Source organism: Caloenas nicobarica, chromosome 2, assembly GCF_036013445.1.
Source record: "Caloenas nicobarica isolate bCalNic1 chromosome 2, bCalNic1.hap1, whole genome shotgun sequence".
NCBI classification, from domain to species: domain Eukaryota; kingdom Metazoa; phylum Chordata; class Aves; order Columbiformes; family Columbidae; genus Caloenas; species Caloenas nicobarica.
The window spans coordinates 46,743,379-46,764,400 of NC_088246.1; the positions used below are offsets into that span (position 1 = coordinate 46,743,379).

The 21,022-nt window shown below is 38.3% G+C and overlaps 1 protein-coding gene across 2 annotated transcripts; it reads left to right on the plus strand.

Annotated features, from left to right (window-relative positions):
• Positions 1-429: 429 nt before the first annotated feature.
• LOC135985093 (prostatic acid phosphatase-like) lies at positions 430-20,682 on the plus strand. 2 transcript variants are annotated; one of them, XM_065628040.1, is made up of 11 exons: positions 430-543; positions 6,391-6,486; positions 7,891-7,977; positions 8,905-9,057; positions 11,732-11,830; positions 13,296-13,400; positions 14,406-14,538; positions 15,924-16,006; positions 17,817-17,923; positions 18,489-18,658; positions 19,660-20,682. In XM_065628040.1, exons 1-11 carry the CDS (start codon positions 430-432, stop codon positions 19,776-19,778), a joined length of 1,266 nt encoding a protein of 421 aa, XP_065484112.1. In that variant the 3' UTR covers positions 19,779-20,682. The 2 variants fall into 2 exon arrangements, with proteins under 2 accessions (XP_065484112.1, XP_065484113.1); XM_065628041.1 differs by lacking the exon at positions 430-543 and adding an exon at positions 5,095-5,177.
• The last annotated feature ends 340 nt before the right edge of the window (positions 20,683-21,022 follow it).

Here is a 21,022-nt window from a genome sequence, read left to right on the forward strand (position 1 = left end):
AAGCTGTAAAGAGGACTAACTGAGCAGCAAACAGAACAGTATTGCCTGGCTTGTGGTTCCAAGTTAACGCTCGTGACCACACTATAGTCTGGAAAAATTCCAAGCCCTGAGAAGTAGAAATAGAACAGGTAGGTTGAAACATGAGGAATGCTCAGCAACTCCTTCATGTTCTAACTTCATCCTTATACTCCAGAAGAGAAACATATCACAGAGAAAAAGGAACTGAATTATGATTTGATTAAATAGAATGTAAACAGTAATTTGAAAACAAAGGGCGATGCAATTTGTTGCGTAGTCACACAACATTCCTCTTGGATTTGAAATTCACCAGCAGCAGTTCCACCCCTTTGGAAAGCACAGCCTGGCGTCTGGACTGTTCAGCCTGAGCAGCTGCTGGAGCTACGAAGCCTTTTTTCATCCTCTGCCAGTATGGGAGTGACATGGCTTCCCAACCCATCTAGGATCCTGGGTTTTTCTTTTCATATTATCCTCATTCTGCTTCAACAGACTACCGCAGAAAGAGAACTGAAGTTTGTGGTTGCAGTAAGTAGATTTGTTTTCTGTTTTGTTGCGGGGAATACAGGGAATTTGATACAGCTGTTGAATCAAACAGGCTGTGCAGTTGCTTTCCCTCTTTTTAGACTTAGAAATTACTGCTGCCCTTCTGCTTACTGAGTTCAAAGACTTTGCTTTAAGAGGATAAAAATGCCTCTAGTTATAAGAATTTTCATAACCTAGCACCTAGTTATTATTTCAAGATAAGTGAACAACTTAGCTTTGTGGTATATGTCTAGTCACAGAAGTTAAGAGATCTGAGGTCTAGTTTACCTGTTCTTGCCTAATTTAGCTGGCACTCTGAAGAGCAGTCTGAGAGCTGGCCATCATGGCCTGCCTTCTCTGTGCTTAGAAGCTGAAGCTTATGATGTTACAGAAGTTATCACAAAACCAAAAGTATTTTCCATTTCTGAACAACTGAATTGGCACAGCAGTACACTGAGAAACAGTAAAGGGCAGATTTGAGATGCATGTAGCAGTAACTGCAGTTAGGTTGAAAACGGATTGTAATTGGTTTTTTGCTGGGCCGTTTCTTGTTTTAGAGTAACTAGACACTACTTCCATGTCACTTTCTCTAAGAGCTCAGGTAAAAGAGAGATTAATTCAATGAAATAGTTTGGATCGTGAAGGTTGCACCACAGTCCTTTTCATTCTAATTGCTCTTTTAATAAGAGGTATACTGATAAAGAATAGTTAAAGGCAAATTTTCAATATACAGTTGTAGAGATTGGAATGCACAATTGTAGACAGGAATTTTAAGATCTTCCACCTTTCTCTATTTGAGACATTATGTACACAAACAGATAACAGACAGTAGTCTGTTATATATATCCAGCTCTAGATAAATATTTCATATCTAGTTGTCTCTTGGCTGCTTTGTAGATGTGCCACTTGGAGACAGGCCAGAGCGCACAGGAAAAACCAGTTCTTACTCCTGCTGAGGCTTATTGCTCTGTCAGACACTACACACAGCAGAGACTTAATGCTAATTCCAGTAACACTCTGTGTATAGCAATATACTTAGATGTTGTTTCAATGATAAGAGGGAGAACTGGATACAGATGAAGTCAGGCAGTCAACAAGCTTTGGAGAATTCACTCTTTGAAGGGAAGGAGACTTACAGCTGTCACTGTGTTCTAACAAGCAATGGTTTTGCAGAAGGAATTACAGGAAATGCTCACCATTATGGAGACAGAGGCTTCCTATCCAAAATCAGCTGGCTTACCACAGCTATGCAGCCACCTTCCCCACCTACCAAAAAAAAAAAAAAAGGCACTTTATTTATTTATAGTGTTACTTATCACAATTAATATTAAAATAACAGGTGAATGTCATTTTAACTGCCTTCATTTTATCCTTGATACTCTTCCTCAGACTGACCAATCTGCCTGAAAAGTTACAGTAGGTTTAATGTTATTATCAACACACATCTCTTTTCCCAAGGCATGGTTTCTCTGTGTTCAATAGAATTTTGCCTTCTGAACTCCCTGATTGAATTTTCATGAGAACAGAATTGCTAGCATAAATAAATACAGTAGGAATTGGCCCCAGAACATTTCACTGATATAATGGGATATAATAAGGGCATGGCTACAGTCAAGGTAAGCCTAAAAGGCATCTTTCTGAGATAATTCAATAGCCATTTTCCAGTTGTATTCTATGAGCTGCTATGTTTTCACCTGAGAGTATTACTGCATTGTGAAAATGTGTCATAATGACTTTTTAAAACTTTCTTAGCAGAATTGCACAATATGCAATACTTCTGCAGGGGAGAAAAACCAGACAAATGTTCACTTCTGCTCACTTCTGGAATTGGCTATGCTCTGGGAAGGTGCCTTGTTCTCTCCTAAAGGTTTTCCGTCTTTGTGCTGATTCTGTGTGTTTTGATCATTGGCCACAAGTCCTTTTTGCCAAAAAGCTCCAATTCAAGCCAATTTGTCAAAATGCTATTTTAATTTTCTTTCTCACATGTAAACATTAGCCTTCAACATAGTTCTTGTGCACTGAATTTAAGATAGACATAAGAGAAGAAAATAGGAAATACGTTATACCATCGGACATCCAAGTAGAAATGAAACACTGATTTATTGCCTCCGTATAAAGAAGTTCTGACCTGTAACTTCTGCTTCCTCACAGGCACTCATTTCACCTGTCATATATACAAAGAGGTGTGGTTTTTGAGGTACTGTGATTTAATCTTGTCTTTCTTCCTGTAACTCAGGGTAGAAAACATTGACTGAGCATGTTATCTATTTGCCTAATGAAGCCGAGCCGTTTGAAACCTTGACTAAACATGCTCAGTATTTCTGCATGTATGGTTTCCCTGAACTGGCAGCGTACTGGTTCTATTTCTCTCTTGCTTCTTCATTCCTGTTACTGGCTTCAAAATGAGAAATCCTTTTGTTTGAAGTTGAGTCTGTCAATGAAAATGTCTGTAAGAGGCTCACTATTACTCAGAGACACATAATTCATTGTAATTCATGGCATTTCTGAATGACGATGTTATGTATACAGAAAAATGCCATATTCTCAGTTCATCCTCTCCCCCACACCAGTTTTTCTCCAATGTGATTTTTCCCCCAACAACGACGGAAGCAAATGCTGACCAAAGTCTGAGTCACATGGCTGTTTTGATCTGACGTGATCACCCTCACAAAATTACAAAGAGCAAATGGGAGAACCCAGACACCAAATCAGGTCCAAGCTGTACCAGAGTTGAAGGAGAGAGTATTCGGTAACTATTCATCTTTGCTTTGGAGAACTCACTGAGGTGAAGCACTTCAGATAAAAGTGTTGAAATGAATATACTAAACAGGTGTGCTTTGCACTTTTTGTGTACATCCTCCTTGCCTTCCCTTCCTTCTTGATTTCTAGTGTCTTTTCACGTTTTATGATGCCTCCTTGTTCCTTTTCTCTCATCCTGCCATGTTCTATGTCTTCTGAAAGGTTGGGAAGGCAATCTGTAGACCAGGAGTAATAAATTCTGCAGCAAGCATTTTTAAATGAATTTTAAGGATCAACTCCTTTTTAACAAAATCCAAATGATGAGTCTTAAGAATACATACTGATGAGCAAAGCAAGCTTTGTAGGGATACATTTTCTTTCCCTAACAGTATCAGGTATTCCAATGAAAAAGACAAACTTTCAAATACACAAGGTCTTCTTAAATTGTTACATTAAAAATTAAAAAATAATAATTAAAAAAAAAACCCTAAAATGTTGCTGACTATGACTGAACAAGTTAGCCTTTTAGGTTAAGTGGTTGTTCATAAGGTCATTGTTTCATTTCCAACTGCAACTGAAGCAAGGTCATTTTCAGAAGAAGCAAGTGAGAAGGAGGTTTGAGCACAAACAAAACCCAGTTGGCTGAAAAGCTTTGTCCTTCAACTCCTAAAAAGTGTTGTGCTCTTAGAAGTATTTGTTTCTTGCCACTTCCAACTTAATGTTAATATCACATTTTTATGTCACTATGCAATGAAGACACAGAACTTTTTTCTATTTTATGGGGACTTAAAGAAGTTGTGCTGCTTTTTAGGGGGGAACACCCCCCATTGCTTCCATTTCTTAAGATTGCAAAGTGAGAAGATACTTTTCGTTACATCTTCTGCTCCCACATATATTTGAATATCTTTCGATCTTTAACTCTTTGCCCTCTCACCTCTCTTCAGGTAAAACACTACTCTGTTATGGCTTATCGAAAGTTTTTAGGGGTTGAGTGTTGTGACATTAAAATATACACTGAGGGTTATGTTGCACATTAAGTATAAAGCATCATAAACCAGTATTTGAAACCTAACACATTTTCAGTAGTTAGTCACTAATAAAAATAGAGTATTTATTGGCTAAGTGTTGGTTCATTGCTACATATTGCCAACAAAAATATTCATTTAATCATGTCAGTCAGTTTGAGCAACTGTCGGTTACTCATAAAAATGCTTCTCTGAAAAGCTGGGTAATTTAACAAAAAAGTATGCAGCTACATTGTAATTGGGCATTTAGCCTTCATTCTTTACAGAGGCATCAGGTTGTCCAGAAAAGCTAATGAATGCTACCTCACACCTGTGTAAGTCAGCATGTCAAAACATCAAGGAAATAAGCAGTGACACAAAAGTCCTTCTCACTCGTTTTTCTTGCATGCAACTAATTCAATCACCAGACAATGTAGTTCTTTACCTCTTCACCTGCTCCCTAGAGGTGCATTGAGAAATTATTATAAAGAACTGAGATTCAAGATTAGTAATAAAAGACATATACAGAATTAAAAATTGCATAGAGAAGCAAAGATCAAATATTTGAGAAAGATTTTATGGGCTATTTTGCTGTACTTGACCTTGGTTTTTTTCTTGAGACTGTGCAATTTCATGTTGATCAACATGTTGCTGATAATGGTGAAAAAACCTCTTTCATTTGCTGAAAAATAATTTCAGGTTGGCCACATCTTCAGTGAAATTCAACTATCAAAGTAAAAAAATAATAAACAGTTTTCTACATGCTTCTAGTGGTAACATCTACTCTAACAAACCTTGCTGTCTATTGTAGAAAATGAACAGAAGAAGAAATGCAATTATATTTGCCTCTAATGGACAGTATTTTCCATCTCTGAAGTACCTGCTCTAGCACAGGTTTGTGCACATTAGTCCAGAAGGCTGACGAAAAGGGTGTATGTTGTAATTAAAACATTAAGCCACACTGCTTGTGTTTACTTTGAAAAATATAAACATAAAACAGCTGCCAGTGGGAGTGGCAAACTAAGCAGCGTGTACAAACTTCTCTGATGTTTGGGTCAGAATGATGTGGCTTAACGAGGCAATGGAGAGTATTAATTATAATCAAGCTATATACCAGTGAGGTATTATGGAATAAATGTCATTTTATGAAAAAATATACTATACTTCCACATTGTCATTTCATTCTCCAAAGTCAGGAATGAGGTTGGTTATGTGAACGCTGATGGAATCAAACATAACTTTTGCAACTGTTTGCATCAGCGTCCTGGATTGTCTGGAGCCCTGTGAATTTTTATTCCAGCATTTCCTTTCATGTGAAACTTTTGTGGACTTCATTTTTCTAAGCCCACACATGACACACTTAAGGAGGGTAATTCAGAGTTTTTCAGAACTATTTAATCTGGGGTTGGCACTTTCTTCGTATGCTGGAATAAAAATACAAAATGTCTCATTTAAGGTTTCTGATGTAAAAAGTATGTGACTGAATGTATCACAGTAATACTCACTATGCTGGAGTGTCTGGGATATGAAAGCAACCAAACTCTTTGCTCTCACTGAATTTAACAGAAAAAAAATCCTACAGACTTTCATAAATGTTTTCATACATAGATGCAAAAATACTAATACATAAGTAAGCTAACAGTGTAAATGTTTATATATTTTCATCTTTACATTTTAGGATAATTGAGAAATCAGAAAGGCAGTTACCAAAAGTTTCAAGTGTCTATGCCAAAGTAATGAAATCCTCATACAAGCACAGCAGTAACTGGTTTAATATTCAGAGGTGCTGAGTGTCGAAAATTTAGTCAGATTTCTTGTCTAGGTGCCTAGCTATGGACGTAATCTCAGCATTAACTTCTTGGCTGATTAATTTTATGTTCTATGTGGAAGAATCATCAGGCTCATGACCACTAAATTCCTATATAATTATACATAGTCTTGTATGTAAAGAAGGTACTCCAATGCTACCTGACTAGGTTTCTGCAGACTATCCAATATCTTCATCTGAAAAATGGCACTGGAAGCAAAACGTATGCTTGAATTCTAGCTAGGTAAGAAAATAATGTTAACAGTAATTAACTTGATTTTTTACTGGTAATTTTGTTAGGTTTTCCGACATGGTGACCGAACGCCAATTGTAAACTTTCCAACTGATCTACACAAAGAAAGTGAATGGCCCCAGGGATTTGGACAACTTACCAAGGTATGTTAACTTTCTTAGAAGCACGTATATATGCTACAAAAATAGGAAGTGGGCAGATTTTTTATGTGTGCTTCAGAAACATTAGCAAATCCCAAGTATTTATAGCTTGTATTAGCAATACCCCATAATTAATAAACATTTTTGCAATATGATTCATCCAACTACTGTTAAATTGAAATCTTGTTCATCATACCTTTAGAACTACCTTCCTAAAAGTAACAACTTCCTGATAGTGTGTCTGCATTCAAATAAATGGCAAGTTTGAACATCGTGTATACTCTTAACATTGATGAAGTTCTAATGACCATTAAGCACTGGGCCTTGTGGCAGGGTAAAGGAATGACACCTGGTCAAGCGCCTGTCAGGTCAAGTGATGAACCCACACCTCATCATTTGACTGGCAACCACGTACTCACAAAACAAGGTCAGTCTTGCAGGAGAAGGCTGCTTCTGAGGACAATGCATCTTCTAAGAAGGCTGCTTTCAGACCAGAGTTTCACTAGGATGCACTGAACCTACTTCGTGCTCTGACATTTCAGCATCAAGCCTTAGCTCTTGAATTGTATTTGACAGACGAAATCCCAGAGCAAAGAGAGGCCAATGCATTTCCTAATAATACTTCATCATGATGCAGAAGTATGAGTCAGAGACAGTTCAGCATTTAGCGTTTGAAGTGAGGCTTGAAAGGTTTGTAAAATGCAGTCACTCAGACCACACATTACTATACCCAGTTACACAGCTTATGTTGTAAGAAGAAAAAAAGTTTCTGCTTTGGCACAGATTTTTTTGAGAGCTTTTTGCTATTTTATTATCTTTTAGCAACAGTAGTAAGAATGTACTTTTCTGACAGCTAAAAGTTAAAAAGTTCTGCTCACAGTTTTGGAAATGAATAACAGAAAAGACAGTGTGCAATCTAAGACATTTGCAGGTGAACCAAGGCAAAGATAGAAGAATGCTACTTAAGGCATGAAATGCAAGCCACAAATTTATCAGGTTGATCAAACAGCAAAGCAATGACAATAATAAATACTAGGTTATCAATCGTACTTTCTCAGCTGTCACTAACTGACTATCCCTTTAGAGTGTTGATCATTAATAACTCTAGGAGCATCTACAGAGCTACAGCACTGTGGAAACAGTATTTGTACAGAAACAGCTGCATTGCCTTTCCTGTAGCAGATGATGGAGTCTGTTTCAGAACGTATAATTTTTTCATAGCTATAAATTAGTATTTATGTTAAAACTTCTAGATCACCTACGACATATACAGTAGATTATACAAATGCTTAATGATCACTTAAAAACTGATTGCAGAATACAAAAGAAGAAAATAGAGAAGAAACTTCTACATTAAGATTCTCCAATCACCTTAATCTAATAGTCATCTGTATGCTTGCCTTGCAGACTGGAATGCAGCAGCTGTTCGAACTTGGACGCTACATGAGGGAAAGATATGCCAGCTTTTTGAACAGCACATACAACCGGCAAGAGGTACATAGCAGAACTGTCTGGAGGGCATTTCTCTGGTATAGCAGAACTATGGACTTGTGCTAGATAAAAGCACATCATCATATTCGTTTCATTAAGGGAAAAATTAAGGTAGTAGAAGAACATTTTTGAAAGCCAGCCTTTTGTGTCAAGGTACAAACATAGAACTGAAGTCTAACTTTCAGCTGCTACATTCAGTTTGGGTCTTCCACTGCCCAGTTTTCCAGGAATCAATAGCTCCACACTATCAAATGAATTCGGAATTCATATGTGGTGACCAAATATTGTTCTACTCTGTTGAAAGGTGAATGCATATCCAGCCATGTGATGGGCTATGCTCACATACTTCATTCTGTAAAAGAGAAGTCTAACAGTTGTGTGGATGTGCTTGGCATATGGTACAGATCCATTTTGTTCAGTACATGAGGGATGCATTGACGGGAGGCATAAGAGACCATAGCTTTGCCATGTGTCTAAGAGAGGTTTATGGTTTCAAGTGCTTTTATTCCTGAGATATAGTAGATGGATGATAGAATAATAGAATCATTCAAGTGGAAAAAGACCTTCAAGATCAAGTCCAACCATAACCTCACACTGTCAAGCCAACCACTAAACAATGTCCCTAAGCACCACATATCAATGTTCCACTGAATCTAAGAAGATGGAGAGCTTCCTTCTTTTAAATCATGCTTTCTTATTCTTGTTAGTTCAGTCTGAGGGTTAGATTCCAAACTGAAAGATGCTTTGGCAATTTCATTTATGCAAATGAAGTAGGGTCCTAGAAAGCTGAGTTGTGGTTTCACTGTTTTAACTTTGTGCAAAAAATATAAAACTGAAAACAAGAAGCCAGGACTGATGAATTGAGTAAAAATTCCTTATTATTTTTATTGTTTCTATTTTATTTTAAACTCTTTGCCGTTCTCTCTTCAGTTTTACATCCAAAGTACAGATTATGATCGCACCATTATGAGTGCCCAGTCATATCTTTCTGGCCTCTTTCCACCAACTAGCAGCCAAATTTGGAACCCTGAGCTTCTCTGGCAACCCATCCCTGTTCATGTTTTGCAAAAATCAACAGACCGGGTGAGTACTGGCTGGACACTTCCTATAACGCCTTAAACTTGCTGAGAAGAAAAAAGGAGAAATAAGGGGGAAAAAAGTTTAAAAATATTCTCTGTTCTCTTTGAGTTCAATCTAATGGAAAACATCAACTGCAGCTACTGTCTGACAAGCTTGTCATAAGTCAGCTGTAATAGCTGCATGAAAATCCTCCTTGTATAGTTGCAAAATACATGAATTGTCATCCGCACTACCGTTTTCTTCAAGATACAGCTCTAACATTTCTCCTAGCAAGGACACTTTTGGACAGTATTGTAGGGAAATTGCCCTAAGCCTGTAGAGAGAACAAATGCTTTTCTAAGCACCAATCAGCTAGACAGACCTCCCCTCCTTGGCAAGTTTGTTCCACAGTTTATTCAAGGAATGGAATTTTCACCAGCTACTGTAATGACCTCTCAATTATTACTTTCCTATTCTGGTAGCACTTAGGTACCCTAATTACAGACAAGGACTCTTTTATGCTCAGTGCTACACAAACGTTTAATGAAACCCCAGCACTTGCCTTGCGGTTCATAAGGAGAACAGACCTACCTGAATGATAGGTGTTGTACAAGTTTTACTATATGCAGCTCTCCCTGGATGACTCAGGTTTAGATTTTCATGTCACTGGCTGCCGTGACAAGGATTGTGTAAGAAACAGTGTGTCGAACAAGGACAAAAAGCTATAGAATGTAATTACAGAAAGGTTAATTTTCTTCTGCCTTTGAGGACAGAACTTGTCTTTAAGGAAATGTATAGAAAAACTCTGTTAAATAACTGCCTGTCCAGTCACCAATATCAGAGGATGGACCCTGTCATTAGGCAGTGGCCACACCTGCCTCCGAGTGGCATTTCTCCGTTCTTGGAGGCCATGTTTGAAAGCAGGTACAGAGAGAAAGGGCTTCCACAAACTGGATTATGCACAATGTGATTCACCTTGAAACTTGACCCTGTCCCCAGACAAAAAATAATTTCACTGTTATTTAAATGTGGAACACTAAGGGAAGTTCGTTCACCAGAAGACGTGAAAAAGCATCAAAGTGGTCAGAGCTTTGGTCAAGTAAAACCTCAAAGCCCTTAGAGGAATCACCGTGCAGTGCAAGACCTATTTGGAGAAGGCAAGCTCATTTGTAGGATTCTCTAGTACCTCGTCATTTATGCGGCTGCTTCAGGAGTGGGTATTAAAGTTTCACTGAAATACCCCTCTGTGGCAACTCAAAATTCTTAGTAAACATGCAAAACACCTAAAAAACCCCATTGTTTGAGGGTATTTTCAGGCTCTAAGCAACACAAAGTGGGAAACTGAGGTCAAATACAGCCCTGTAAAAAAACCTAATCACAGTTTATTTTTCAGCCACTGAGATCTATCAAGATGTGACAGGCAACAGTACTGAGTACTGCTTAATGAGGCCAAAGGGAGTGGCTTAATTAAGAACACTTGGAGATAATTAAGCCATACAGCAAGAGAAACATTTGTTATTGTGTAATTAAACAACATTCCCCAGTTTCATATTGCAGCTTTGGGCCTTCATCCTCCAGTATGCTGCTGCTACAGAAAAAATGCACTATTGGAAATCAGTACAAGTGAAAGTGTGCTAGTGTCAGCTGGGGGCTGCTGCAAGCTTCACGTTGATAAATCAAAGAGAAAGGAGAAGCACTAGAAGTGCAGTCTGCTAACGTTCACCTCAAGATAGAGTAGACCTCCATGCACATACATAATCCCTAGATATTGAAGTTAAATGGCATGGAGTCTTCCTAGTAGCATCTACGCAGAGATTTCTCCACTGTATATTAAGTCAGTTCCTTGCTGTGAGTTGTATGATTACAGAATAATACTAGTGCTGGCTAAAAAATGCTCTGATGTGACAGAAAGTGTTGAACCAGCACAAGCTTATCTTGCTCATCATAACTTTTTACTGACATTTTATGCTGGATCAGGTGTCATCTGTCCTTCTGCAATTGGCATAAAGCGTATTTGCAAGAGCCCAGTTTGATGGACACATATGTATTTGCACATGGTTCAGATCAAATACACACTATCAAGTGACCTCATAATGCATGTACTTGGAGTTATTAAAAGTGAACCATACCCCTAAATATGGACAGAGCCATTAGGGTCATAGCCTTTTGATATTTCAAGAGCACAATTTAGCTGTCACTCTTGTTTCAAGTTCTGTCCATTGAGTCGTACTTAAAATGCTTACCATAATACGCTGGTTACCTCCAAAGAGATGAGAACAGGATGTGTAGATGCAAAAGCAATTCAGATTCCAGTACCAGGTGGAGTCAAGCTGTCATCTGGGGCATTTCAGAAATTAAGAGGGAAATGGTAGCTTTTTTAAATTCCTGATCACAGATCCTGACCTCTTTCCCAAAGCAATCCCCTGACAGACATGCATAATTGCTTTCTGCCAAAATCACTTAAACTGAGGGAAAACAAGCTATTGTAGCCACAAGTAGCCCCTGAAATGCCAAGTTACCACAGTCCATTGCTTATGTTAACTGAATTCATGAATGAGGCACCAAACAAACCACTATGGAGCAGCTGTAGTATGGCCATGAATCTATCTAACAAATATTACATCAGCAATCGCAGCAATTGAAAAACTAGAGGTGTGTTGATTCATTCTAGAACTAAGTTTTACTTCTCTTCTTTCAGAGTCTGCATTTTCCTCTGCCTGACTGTCCCCGTTTTGATGAGCTTCAGAATGAAACACAGACATCTAGTGAATTTCAAAACAGAATACAACCATACATGGTAAGACAAAATAAATGGAAACAAAATCTAAGAAGCAAAGCAACTAAGATGTAGAAGTTATGGAACTGCATTGTTCTATTTTGCTAAAATACAAAAATAAATAAATAAAAATCCTGCAGACTCTCTTAAAATCAGAAATGTAGTCCAATATGATCAAAAAGTATGTTTGATATGCTTATGTATTTCTCATACTTTTCTATATTAATATTTTAAAATGTGAATTTAACATTTTCTGAGACTAGAGCTGCATATAACTAAAGTTCCATGATCTGAGGGAAGAAGAAATGTTTGGATGCAGGAATTTCCAGTTTTACAGAGTAGTACAAAACCAATTCTAAAAAATCTAATAAATCTAAAACTTGGGAAGGTTCATGCCTTCCTGCTGTGACTTTCTGAAGTTGGCACTGCAACAGAGAACTAGAGCAAGCCTAACCAAGTGAACGCTCTGACTTATGTACATTCCTCTGAGAGGCATTTTGGATCCATCTCAAGACACGCTTCTGTTTTGGCCCTGACACAAATCTTTGCAGTCAGAGATTCAAAATTTCCCATTCCAGTGCTACAGCAGAGTGTAGGTACGTGGATGGTACACCTGCCTCAAACAACCATGTTCTCGTGGATAATAATTGCTCTAGTTAGTGGTGACGGCAGCTCTCTTTTTTGCCTACCATGCACTTTATAATAGCACTACAGCACAAATAAAGCAGAGTCTCGTGTTCCTCATACCCTGACTGCACCTGTACACATTCTCTCAAAGTCACTTCAGACTTACTGCTGGGGCTAAACCAAATATTTTCACTTTTTGGTTTATTTCTAACTTGTTGCTAGCTCAGCTACTCTGGTCAGCCTCACCTCCAACGGAAGGTGAAATATGATGTCATAGCTATCCTCTCGCTCAGCTACTAGTATGAAATAGGTAATGTGGGGATAAGGGATATTAAGGAGTCCCTTTATTCTTCTGCATTAGCACATAGCAAGAACCTCTGTGGGAACTGTTGTGGAACTATTCCTCAGATATTGAGCTCCCTTTCAATGGCAGAAGGAAAACCTAGTTTCCTTTCCAATTTCTGAATATTTACCTCAGCTCTCTTTAATTTTCTCATTTCTCGTCATCTTTTTTTCTCATGTTCCTTTTCCCTTAGTGCCTTCCTCTTCCTTATATCTGAAGGTTGAGGTGACTGAGTTAGCCTCCTGGAGCAGTCAGAGGGAGAGAACAGTGCTGCAGAGAGAGCCCCAGACTTATCCATAGCAGGGCTGAGTAAAAGTAGCGTCTGAAATAGAGATCTCTGCCTTGAAATGGTTACAAAATGAAATCTGCAACCAAAATCTTCTGCTACAAGGGTTTCACCTGTGTAAAATTAAACACTACTGTGTCACCAGGTTGGGTGCTAATGAATCGGTATGCAGATAGTTCCATATGCATTGAGCATTTGTAGTGTACTCTTTACTTCTTTTCCCTCCCCAGGATTTTTTACAAACAATGGCAGTTAACACAGGACTTGAACTAAATCATCTTAAAATACTGGACAATTTCCAGCTCTGGAATACATATGATACTCTGTACTGTGAGGTAATAATAAGGCAATAGAGGTTGGGTAAGTATACAACCCCTAAGTTGGGTTTCTATTAAACCATGCCAATGTGGTTTCACAGGAATGAGTTGCCTTCTCTCCTGCATCTTTTGTTTTTAATTTGAATCTAAGTTCTAATTTAGTGCATTGGTAAAAGAGAACCCAAAAACATGGTTTACAGCTTGGGAAACCATTGTTTCCATTTGTTGTTTATCCTGAAGCACTGGTACCTAGATCCATTCCCTTTATTCACTCATTTTCCTTCCCAATATGCTGCTATAGAATTGACTGTGCTGCCTAGGATGTATTTATGATTTTTAACAGGAAAATTAAATTATTTGCTTTAACCTATCAACAGGTAAACATCAAAATACTTAGGTGTTGAAAATGAGAGGTAAGATTATGATCTATCAGTTAGAAAATCAGGAGATGATGATTGCTGCCAGTGAATAAAATCAGACTGGCCCTAAGCACAGGATGATTCCATTAGTCCCTAGTCATTAGCAGCAGCACATGACGGCTGTTGAACGTACCCTCCACACACTGAGGCACTTAAACAATATAAGACACTGTTACTCCTATATGACTGAAGAGTGACACTTGTCTGTAAATGGCCAGTGATGGAACTGGTATCTGGACAATGGTATGGAAAGGCACAAAAAGTTGGAGACCTCTGAAGACCCAGAGGAAAGGAAGAAGATAAGACATATGTCTGCAATCTTTCACACCAGCAAAACCCAAACCATATATCTCTATAGCAAGAACACATCCCCACAAGGGATCCCCTTCACACAGGTGTTTCTCCTCTTCCCATTCACCCACTTCAGGTTGATCCCCAGTCCCACCAAGAGTATTTCAGGACATATTGATGAGTTAAACCACACTGGTCAAAGAATTGCAGGGCAGCCTCAGAGAGTCTGAATGTAGAAGTGTGAGGCTGGGCAATAGAATGATGGAAACCAGTGGAAGAAAAAAAACATTATTCTGTTTTCCTTTATCACTAGGGTATTCACAACTATACTCTCCCTGTATGGGCCACCAAAGATGTAATCGATAAGATGGAAAAACTGGCAGAACTTTCCTTATTATCACTTTTTGGGCTTTATAAAACAGAAGAGAAATCACGACTACAAGGAGGTAAATAAAAAAAATGCATAGCTCTCACAAAGGAGGAGACAATGCTTATGATAATATGCAACATCCTGTCATCTTACTTATGCAAAATTATTGATACAGAACCTTGATTTGTAACTATGGAAATTGGATGCCATATTAAGCATGAAAATATGTGCTGAACGCTGGCATTTGCATGGATGAGATGTTGTAACAAGGTGTAAACATTAGTGCCTTTAGTTATCCCATGGTTTTTAAGGTATTAAGATTTCAAGAAAGCTTATAGAAATTCAAGGAAAAAAATGAAGACCTCATGGGTATGATCATTACTTGTCTGATATTAGGTTAGATTAAGTTCTGTTTCTCCGACATTTATTCTATTGATTCCTGATCTTTGTTTTTCCCTTTGAGGTACCAGTCACATATTGTGCCAAAACCTTGGCGACACATTGGTAGCTCTCTGAGAGACTGATAGAAAGCTGCTCCAAAACATTCTGATCAGAACAGAAAATGAGAGATACAAGTTATGTCTATACCACAAGAACTGGGACTACTGCTTAGCTCCAAAATTGGGGCGCATAGGCTATGTGCATCCTGACATTACTTCAGGACACAACCCAGGCATTTATCATATGATCCCCAGGTGTCCATAAGCAGGAAACCCAAACAAGTGAGCTTGAATATCTGCAGGCTGGACCGTTTGGGGCTAGGCTTTGTAATGTACCCATTCTGCAGTCTAGACCTAGGTAAAGAACAATTAACAGCCTCATCATCTAGGCATATACATCACTGGTTTGAGCCATATAGTAATTACAGGCTCAGATCTGCATTAAAGCCCACTAGCAAGTAGCTGGCCATATCATGTGGTCAGGACTTTTTTTCTAGTGTTCATGAGTGTGCCAGTTGTTCCCTCTTTCCCTAGAATGGTATAAATTGTGCTACGGGGAATTTCTGCTGCCCCTATCGCATTGGCTTTAGAATATCTCTGGTCTGGAGAAGGAGTACAAAAGAGCTTTGGAAAAATGAAGAATTGATACTGTGTAACTTATTGGAAATAAACAGTTAAAAATATTTCTTCAGCATCTAGAGAGAAGGAGGCTAGCACAGCTGTCATTATTGCAACATGCCAAACAGACAAAAGATGACAGCAAACAGGTCCCAGCATAACAAAACTGGAAGTGTCATTAGCCCCATTTCTGAGAATAGTGCTAGATGATTTCCTTTAAATCCTGCCACTTCACTTGACCTGGATGATGAATTATATATTCCACCTCTAATATCTTCTCTCTAGTTATGAACTTGTAGTAAGCTAAAAAAATGAGTACAAGGCCTGAGTATATGTCTTCTATTTGATAACTCAAAATCTTTTGCCTTTTTGGTTTTCTTCATTTTTCTCTTCCTTGTTTAAGGTGTCCTTGTGAATACTATTTTAAATAGTATTAAACAAGCTGCCAATTCTTCAAAACAAAGAAAAATGGAGGTCTACTCTGCAGTGAGTATTTTCATCTTTCATAAATCTTGCTATGAGTTTACCAGTAAAAGACCTTTAAAGAGAATAATCAGAGTCTCCCTGTAAGTTAAATGAAAGAATAATATAATACAGTTCAATTCAGATAAGAAGCTGAACATCAGTCAGTACAAGAACACAGCAGCATCATGAATTTCACCTCAGTTTCAAACTGTACTTGGTAAACTATGTATTTTATCATCCATTTTTTCTGCAACTTAATGATGTGGTTTCTATAAGATGCATCTTTCCTTAAGTGGTCCTAACACAGAGATGCTGGCACACAGCAGAACTTCAGCTGCACCTCCAAACACTTCTCTGCTTAGAAAGAGATGACACAGCTGTGGAATTTTTTTTTTTTTAAATTTTAGAGGATGAAGAGGGCTGCTTGGGTCAGACCAAGATCCACTTAGCTCATTCATTATCTTGTCAGTAACAATGGCCGACAGCAGGGAAGAATGTGAGAATAATGCCAGCACAGAGTGATGCTTCCCGTGATACAACCTTCCAGCATTCTGTGGTGTAGGGACTTCCTGAGATAGAATCTGTGCCTGTGTGTTTTATACCTCTTGACAGATTTTCTTCCATCTATTTATCTAATCACATTTTTAATGCATTTCTACTTTTGGCCTCTGCAACATCCTGCGGCAATGACTTGTGTGTTAAAAGAAAAAAAAGTACTTCATTTTTTTTTTTTTTAACTTAATACTGATTTAGCTCCTTCCTAGCATTTCTGTTGTGAGAAACAGGGAATAGTTATTTTTTATTCACTTTTCCTTGGTCACTCATGAATTTACTCTTTTCTGTCACACCTCTTCTGTCTTTCCTTTTCCCAGACAATCCTATCTTATTTAATCCTTCCTCACACAGAAACCACTCAATGCCTTAAAGTTTTCTTGCTGCTTTTTCTAGATGTTTTCTAGTCCTACTATATTCTTTTTGAAAAGGAAGAAGTGCAACCAGGATTTTCACTGCTGTTTTAATGCCTTGAGGCCAAGTATACTCTTATTTTTGAAAGTGATCAGTCTAAAAAGTTCCAGATCCTGAATAATAATTAAAACATTGCTGTTAGACTATAACATAAATAAGCCTAGCAAATATGTATATAAAGATGCTTGCAAAATTTAGGCATCAAGGTGTTCGGACTTCCTTCCTTCAGCTCCTCCTCCTGGGATACCCTGCAAGAGGAGGCATAATGGGGAGAGGAACAGACTGCGGGTGGATGCGTAACTGATTCTGTCAAAATAGAAGCTAAATTGAGATTTTATTGCATAAGTCCAAACAGAAGGAACAACAATCTTAAAATTTCTGGAGTGTGTGTCGAGGAGAGAAGAATAGTCTTTATATTCGATTATTTGCCTGGAATACTATCTAAAAAAAAGTACTTTTATCTTCACTTGAAATGCTACAGGATATACAACCTTATACTGCCTTAATCTGATTTTGGAACCAGAAACACTCCTGAAGGAAGGAGTAGCAAAATGCAGTGAAAAATTAGATTTATTTCTCAGACCACATCTTGCTTTCCACCAGTATCTCTGTCCCCAAAATATTGCTAGATGGTGTAAGAGACATACCGCAGTAACTCTTCGGAAATGCCCCCTGCTGTTTGTAGTAATCTGTTAACATGTTTTTTCCAATGGTGAATATACAGAATATGTTTTTATGGTCAAATTTACACAGTTTTTCTTTTATCTTGATTTCCACTCCCTCTCTACCCTTGTCTCATTACTCTGGATAAATGGTAGTTGACTTAATTGACTTTCAAGGATGTTTTGTTTTGTTTTTCCAACAGCATGACACCACAGTTGGGGCCATCCAGATTGCTCTCAATATTTTCAACGGAAAACTGCCACCATACGCTGCTTGCCAGTTTTTTGAACTCTACCAAGAAAGCAGTGGGCAAGTATCTTCTTATCTAAGCAAGAACACGGAGTGTTTGGAATTTGGTTCCCCCTTCCCCAAAGTATTTTTCTCACGAATATTGTGAGGCAATAAAAACTTGTTTTAAACTGATACTTCACTGAAAGACACGAAGTTATATTAAAACTAGGAAAAATTACATTTGCTGGATGTGCACGTATCTGTGTACTACCATAGACTGACTGAAGAGGAAAACACGCCTTAGCAGCTGGAAGTAAATGGTAAAATAAATTTTCCTGCTTGTTCAAATGATAGCAACATTTCCAAGACATCTTATAAATCCTAAGAAAAATCAGTTGGCTTAGAAGAGCCTGGTGCTGTTGCCATTCAAGGAGCCTTCAGAAAGGTCTTTGGAGCTGACTGGTGATCCACACAGTGAAGTAACCAGCTTTGGCCTTTGCAGATGTCTTTCACAAAGTCTCCATTCTTGAAGAACAGGTTCTAGAGTAGGATGTTAGAGACTATTTCCAGCATTCTGTCTCTAAATAGGAAACCTCGTGTTTAAGAACCTTTTTAAAAAAATCTTTTCAATGTTGTTAATCAGGCGATACAGCATTGAAATGCATTATCGGAACGACACTTCGAAGGATCCTTACCTACTCACTCTGCCAGGATGCACCTCTGCTTGTCCACTTGAGAAGTTTGCTGAACTAGTTTCTCCTGTGATTACAGAAAATTGGTCAAAAGAATGTGGGAAGAAAGACAAAACAAAAGGTAGCGTAACATCTCTGTTGCACGTCTTCTACGTAAGACACGGAAGCAGAAATTGTATCAATGGCTCCAAACTTTGTACTTTTCACACAACAGATAGATCTCCCTTTAACAAGCATGCACCAGCTTTACTATGGACAGGGAAAGCCAACAGAAATTAAATATCTCTGAAAATGGGAAAAGCAGACTTGCCCACCAGTGTAAAGGCCATGTTATTATTAGCACACTCACATAAGGAGCTACCTAAAGGCCATCGTCAAAACTAGAGCTCTGCTTGTCGAGAATGTCTGACAGAAATATGGGTGTGGGTGCTATGCAAGGAGTCCTGTGTATGCTGGATGCATTGGACCTTCTGTAGATGCAAAGCAAAAACGGCTTGCATGTCATTTGTCTGTCTCAACCACAACACTTGCACATGCACAGTAAGACTGATGCATGTGTACAGTGAGACTGATGCATCTCTATTTCTGGCATGTGTACTATGGACCGAGGATACTTTAACCTTCACTGTACACACAGAGTGCAGCTGATCCACACAGAGAGAGCAGCTCTTTGCCTCGGACTACCAACACCTAAATGCTGGTGACCTTTTCTTGCCTGAATATTATTTCCAGGAGGGAAGTGAAGGGCAAGGCAACACATGCTACTTTCCAAAAGTCCTGGTATTTCCCCCCTCCTGAGTATATTCAGTGTTTTGCTGATCCCTGATGAAACTCCTAGTTTGCATTAACTATACATGGTCCCTCTTGACCTGTGAAAACCTATGAGTAAGATTTACCCCTGTACAGGAAGATATCTATCTCCAGGATTGAAGCATATGTTTTTATACTTATGTTGCATACGTCAGTAAATGCAGACCATGTGATCTTGCCAGAAATATGAAAAAAATGTAACTATATTTCCATTGTACAAATTTGTAATTAGACTGTTATCTCTTTATCCAAACTGATATACATTTATGCCTTCCATTAACTCCCTTTTTCTTTATTTCTTTTCCTTCACAGATATTTTTATTGGATTTGATGTTGCTGTTGGCTTGTTGTTCATTTTTGACCTTGTACTGCTCTACCTCCTTTATCATTATGGACGCTGCAGGCGCAGAAACAACTACCAAGACATTTAAATGGAAGCTAAAGAAATGAAAGAGAGAACAGCTAGACATCAAGCAATCTTTTAAGTTGCTTATCTCCATCAGTTTGGTCTGGCCAAATTAATCTCCAAAGCATATTCAATAAACTTGAAGAGCCAAGGTGTCTGTGGCCTAGCTCCTAAAAGACTAAACATCTGCAGTAGGAAATACTGTAGAAATACACTCTTGTTAAGAATTTACTTTTTTAGTAAGACAGAACTACTTCAATTTCTATCTTTAGGTTTTTCACTACTCTTTATCACTCTTAAGTCAATCAGTGGGGTGAAGGGATGCTATTGCCTGTGTTCGGGTTTTTTTGTTTTGTCCTTCAGCTAATAAAAGTCTGCAGCTTGCTTTTCAAATGAATTACACTGCTATAGCTCTCGCTGAAATCAGTCGAAACTAGAGGGAGCTCTGTCACATATCCAGGCATCAAGCAAGAAGCTTGGTGCATCAGGATCTTGGTCAGTGTCCACAACTTCAGTAGCATGGATAAGTAAAGACATTAAAATCTACATTGTTTTCCTATTTTTCTGAGCTGCCAGTCATGAATGATCCTTCGCCCTGCATCCTTGCTATGATGCCTCTGTTCTGTGTCCTGCTTCAGGTTCCTTCTATAATCTTATTTGTTTGAGCCATTCTTACAATAATTCATCAAGCTATCACTCTGTTCATTATCTTTCATTTCAATTTACAATCACTCCTGTAACTCCTTGCTCTGTTCAAAATCCCTTATGTCAGCAAGACATGCACTGAAAGTAAGAAAACAATTATTCTGCTTTTCATATGTTGATAATTTCTGTGCAATATATTTTGTTTAGATTGTAAGCTCCTACGGGCAGAGAATGCATTTCCATAATTGGTCTCTGGTATCATAAACTACTATCATAAGCACTAATATCATTGTATAAAATACTGTTTATTGTCATATGTTTCAAGGGTTGAATCAAGATTTTTTAATCCTGTAGTCTTGCAGAGGATAGTGTGAATTGCATTATCATGGAGAAGACTTTTTAAAAATCAAGACAACTATACAGACACGTACCAACAGCAGGTTCAGCCCAACAGATGTAATGAGCAATCATGTGCTCAAGCTATTGAGTCCTGTTGAGGTACAGAAGTCTAGAGAATGCTGAGAGATGGAGCTGCTTAGTTCAGGCAGAGGATCACATCAAGGTCAATATGCTGCTTCTGGACTGACCTTGACTCACATCTGTTGGCTGCAACTTGGAGCCCAG

Excerpts from the sequence above, each read along its gene's own strand:
- LOC135985093 (XM_065628040.1), top strand. The coding sequence starts at position 430 with ATGGGAGTGACATGGCTTCCCAACCCATCTAGGATCCTGGGTTTTTCT. Across the intron at positions 6,487-7,890 it reads GATTTGGACAACTTACCAAG|ACTGGAATGCAGCAGCTGTT; the intron begins GTATGTTAACTT and ends CTTGCCTTGCAG. Across the intron at positions 13,401-14,405 it reads ATGATACTCTGTACTGTGAG|GGTATTCACAACTATACTCT; the intron begins GTAATAATAAGG and ends CTTTATCACTAG.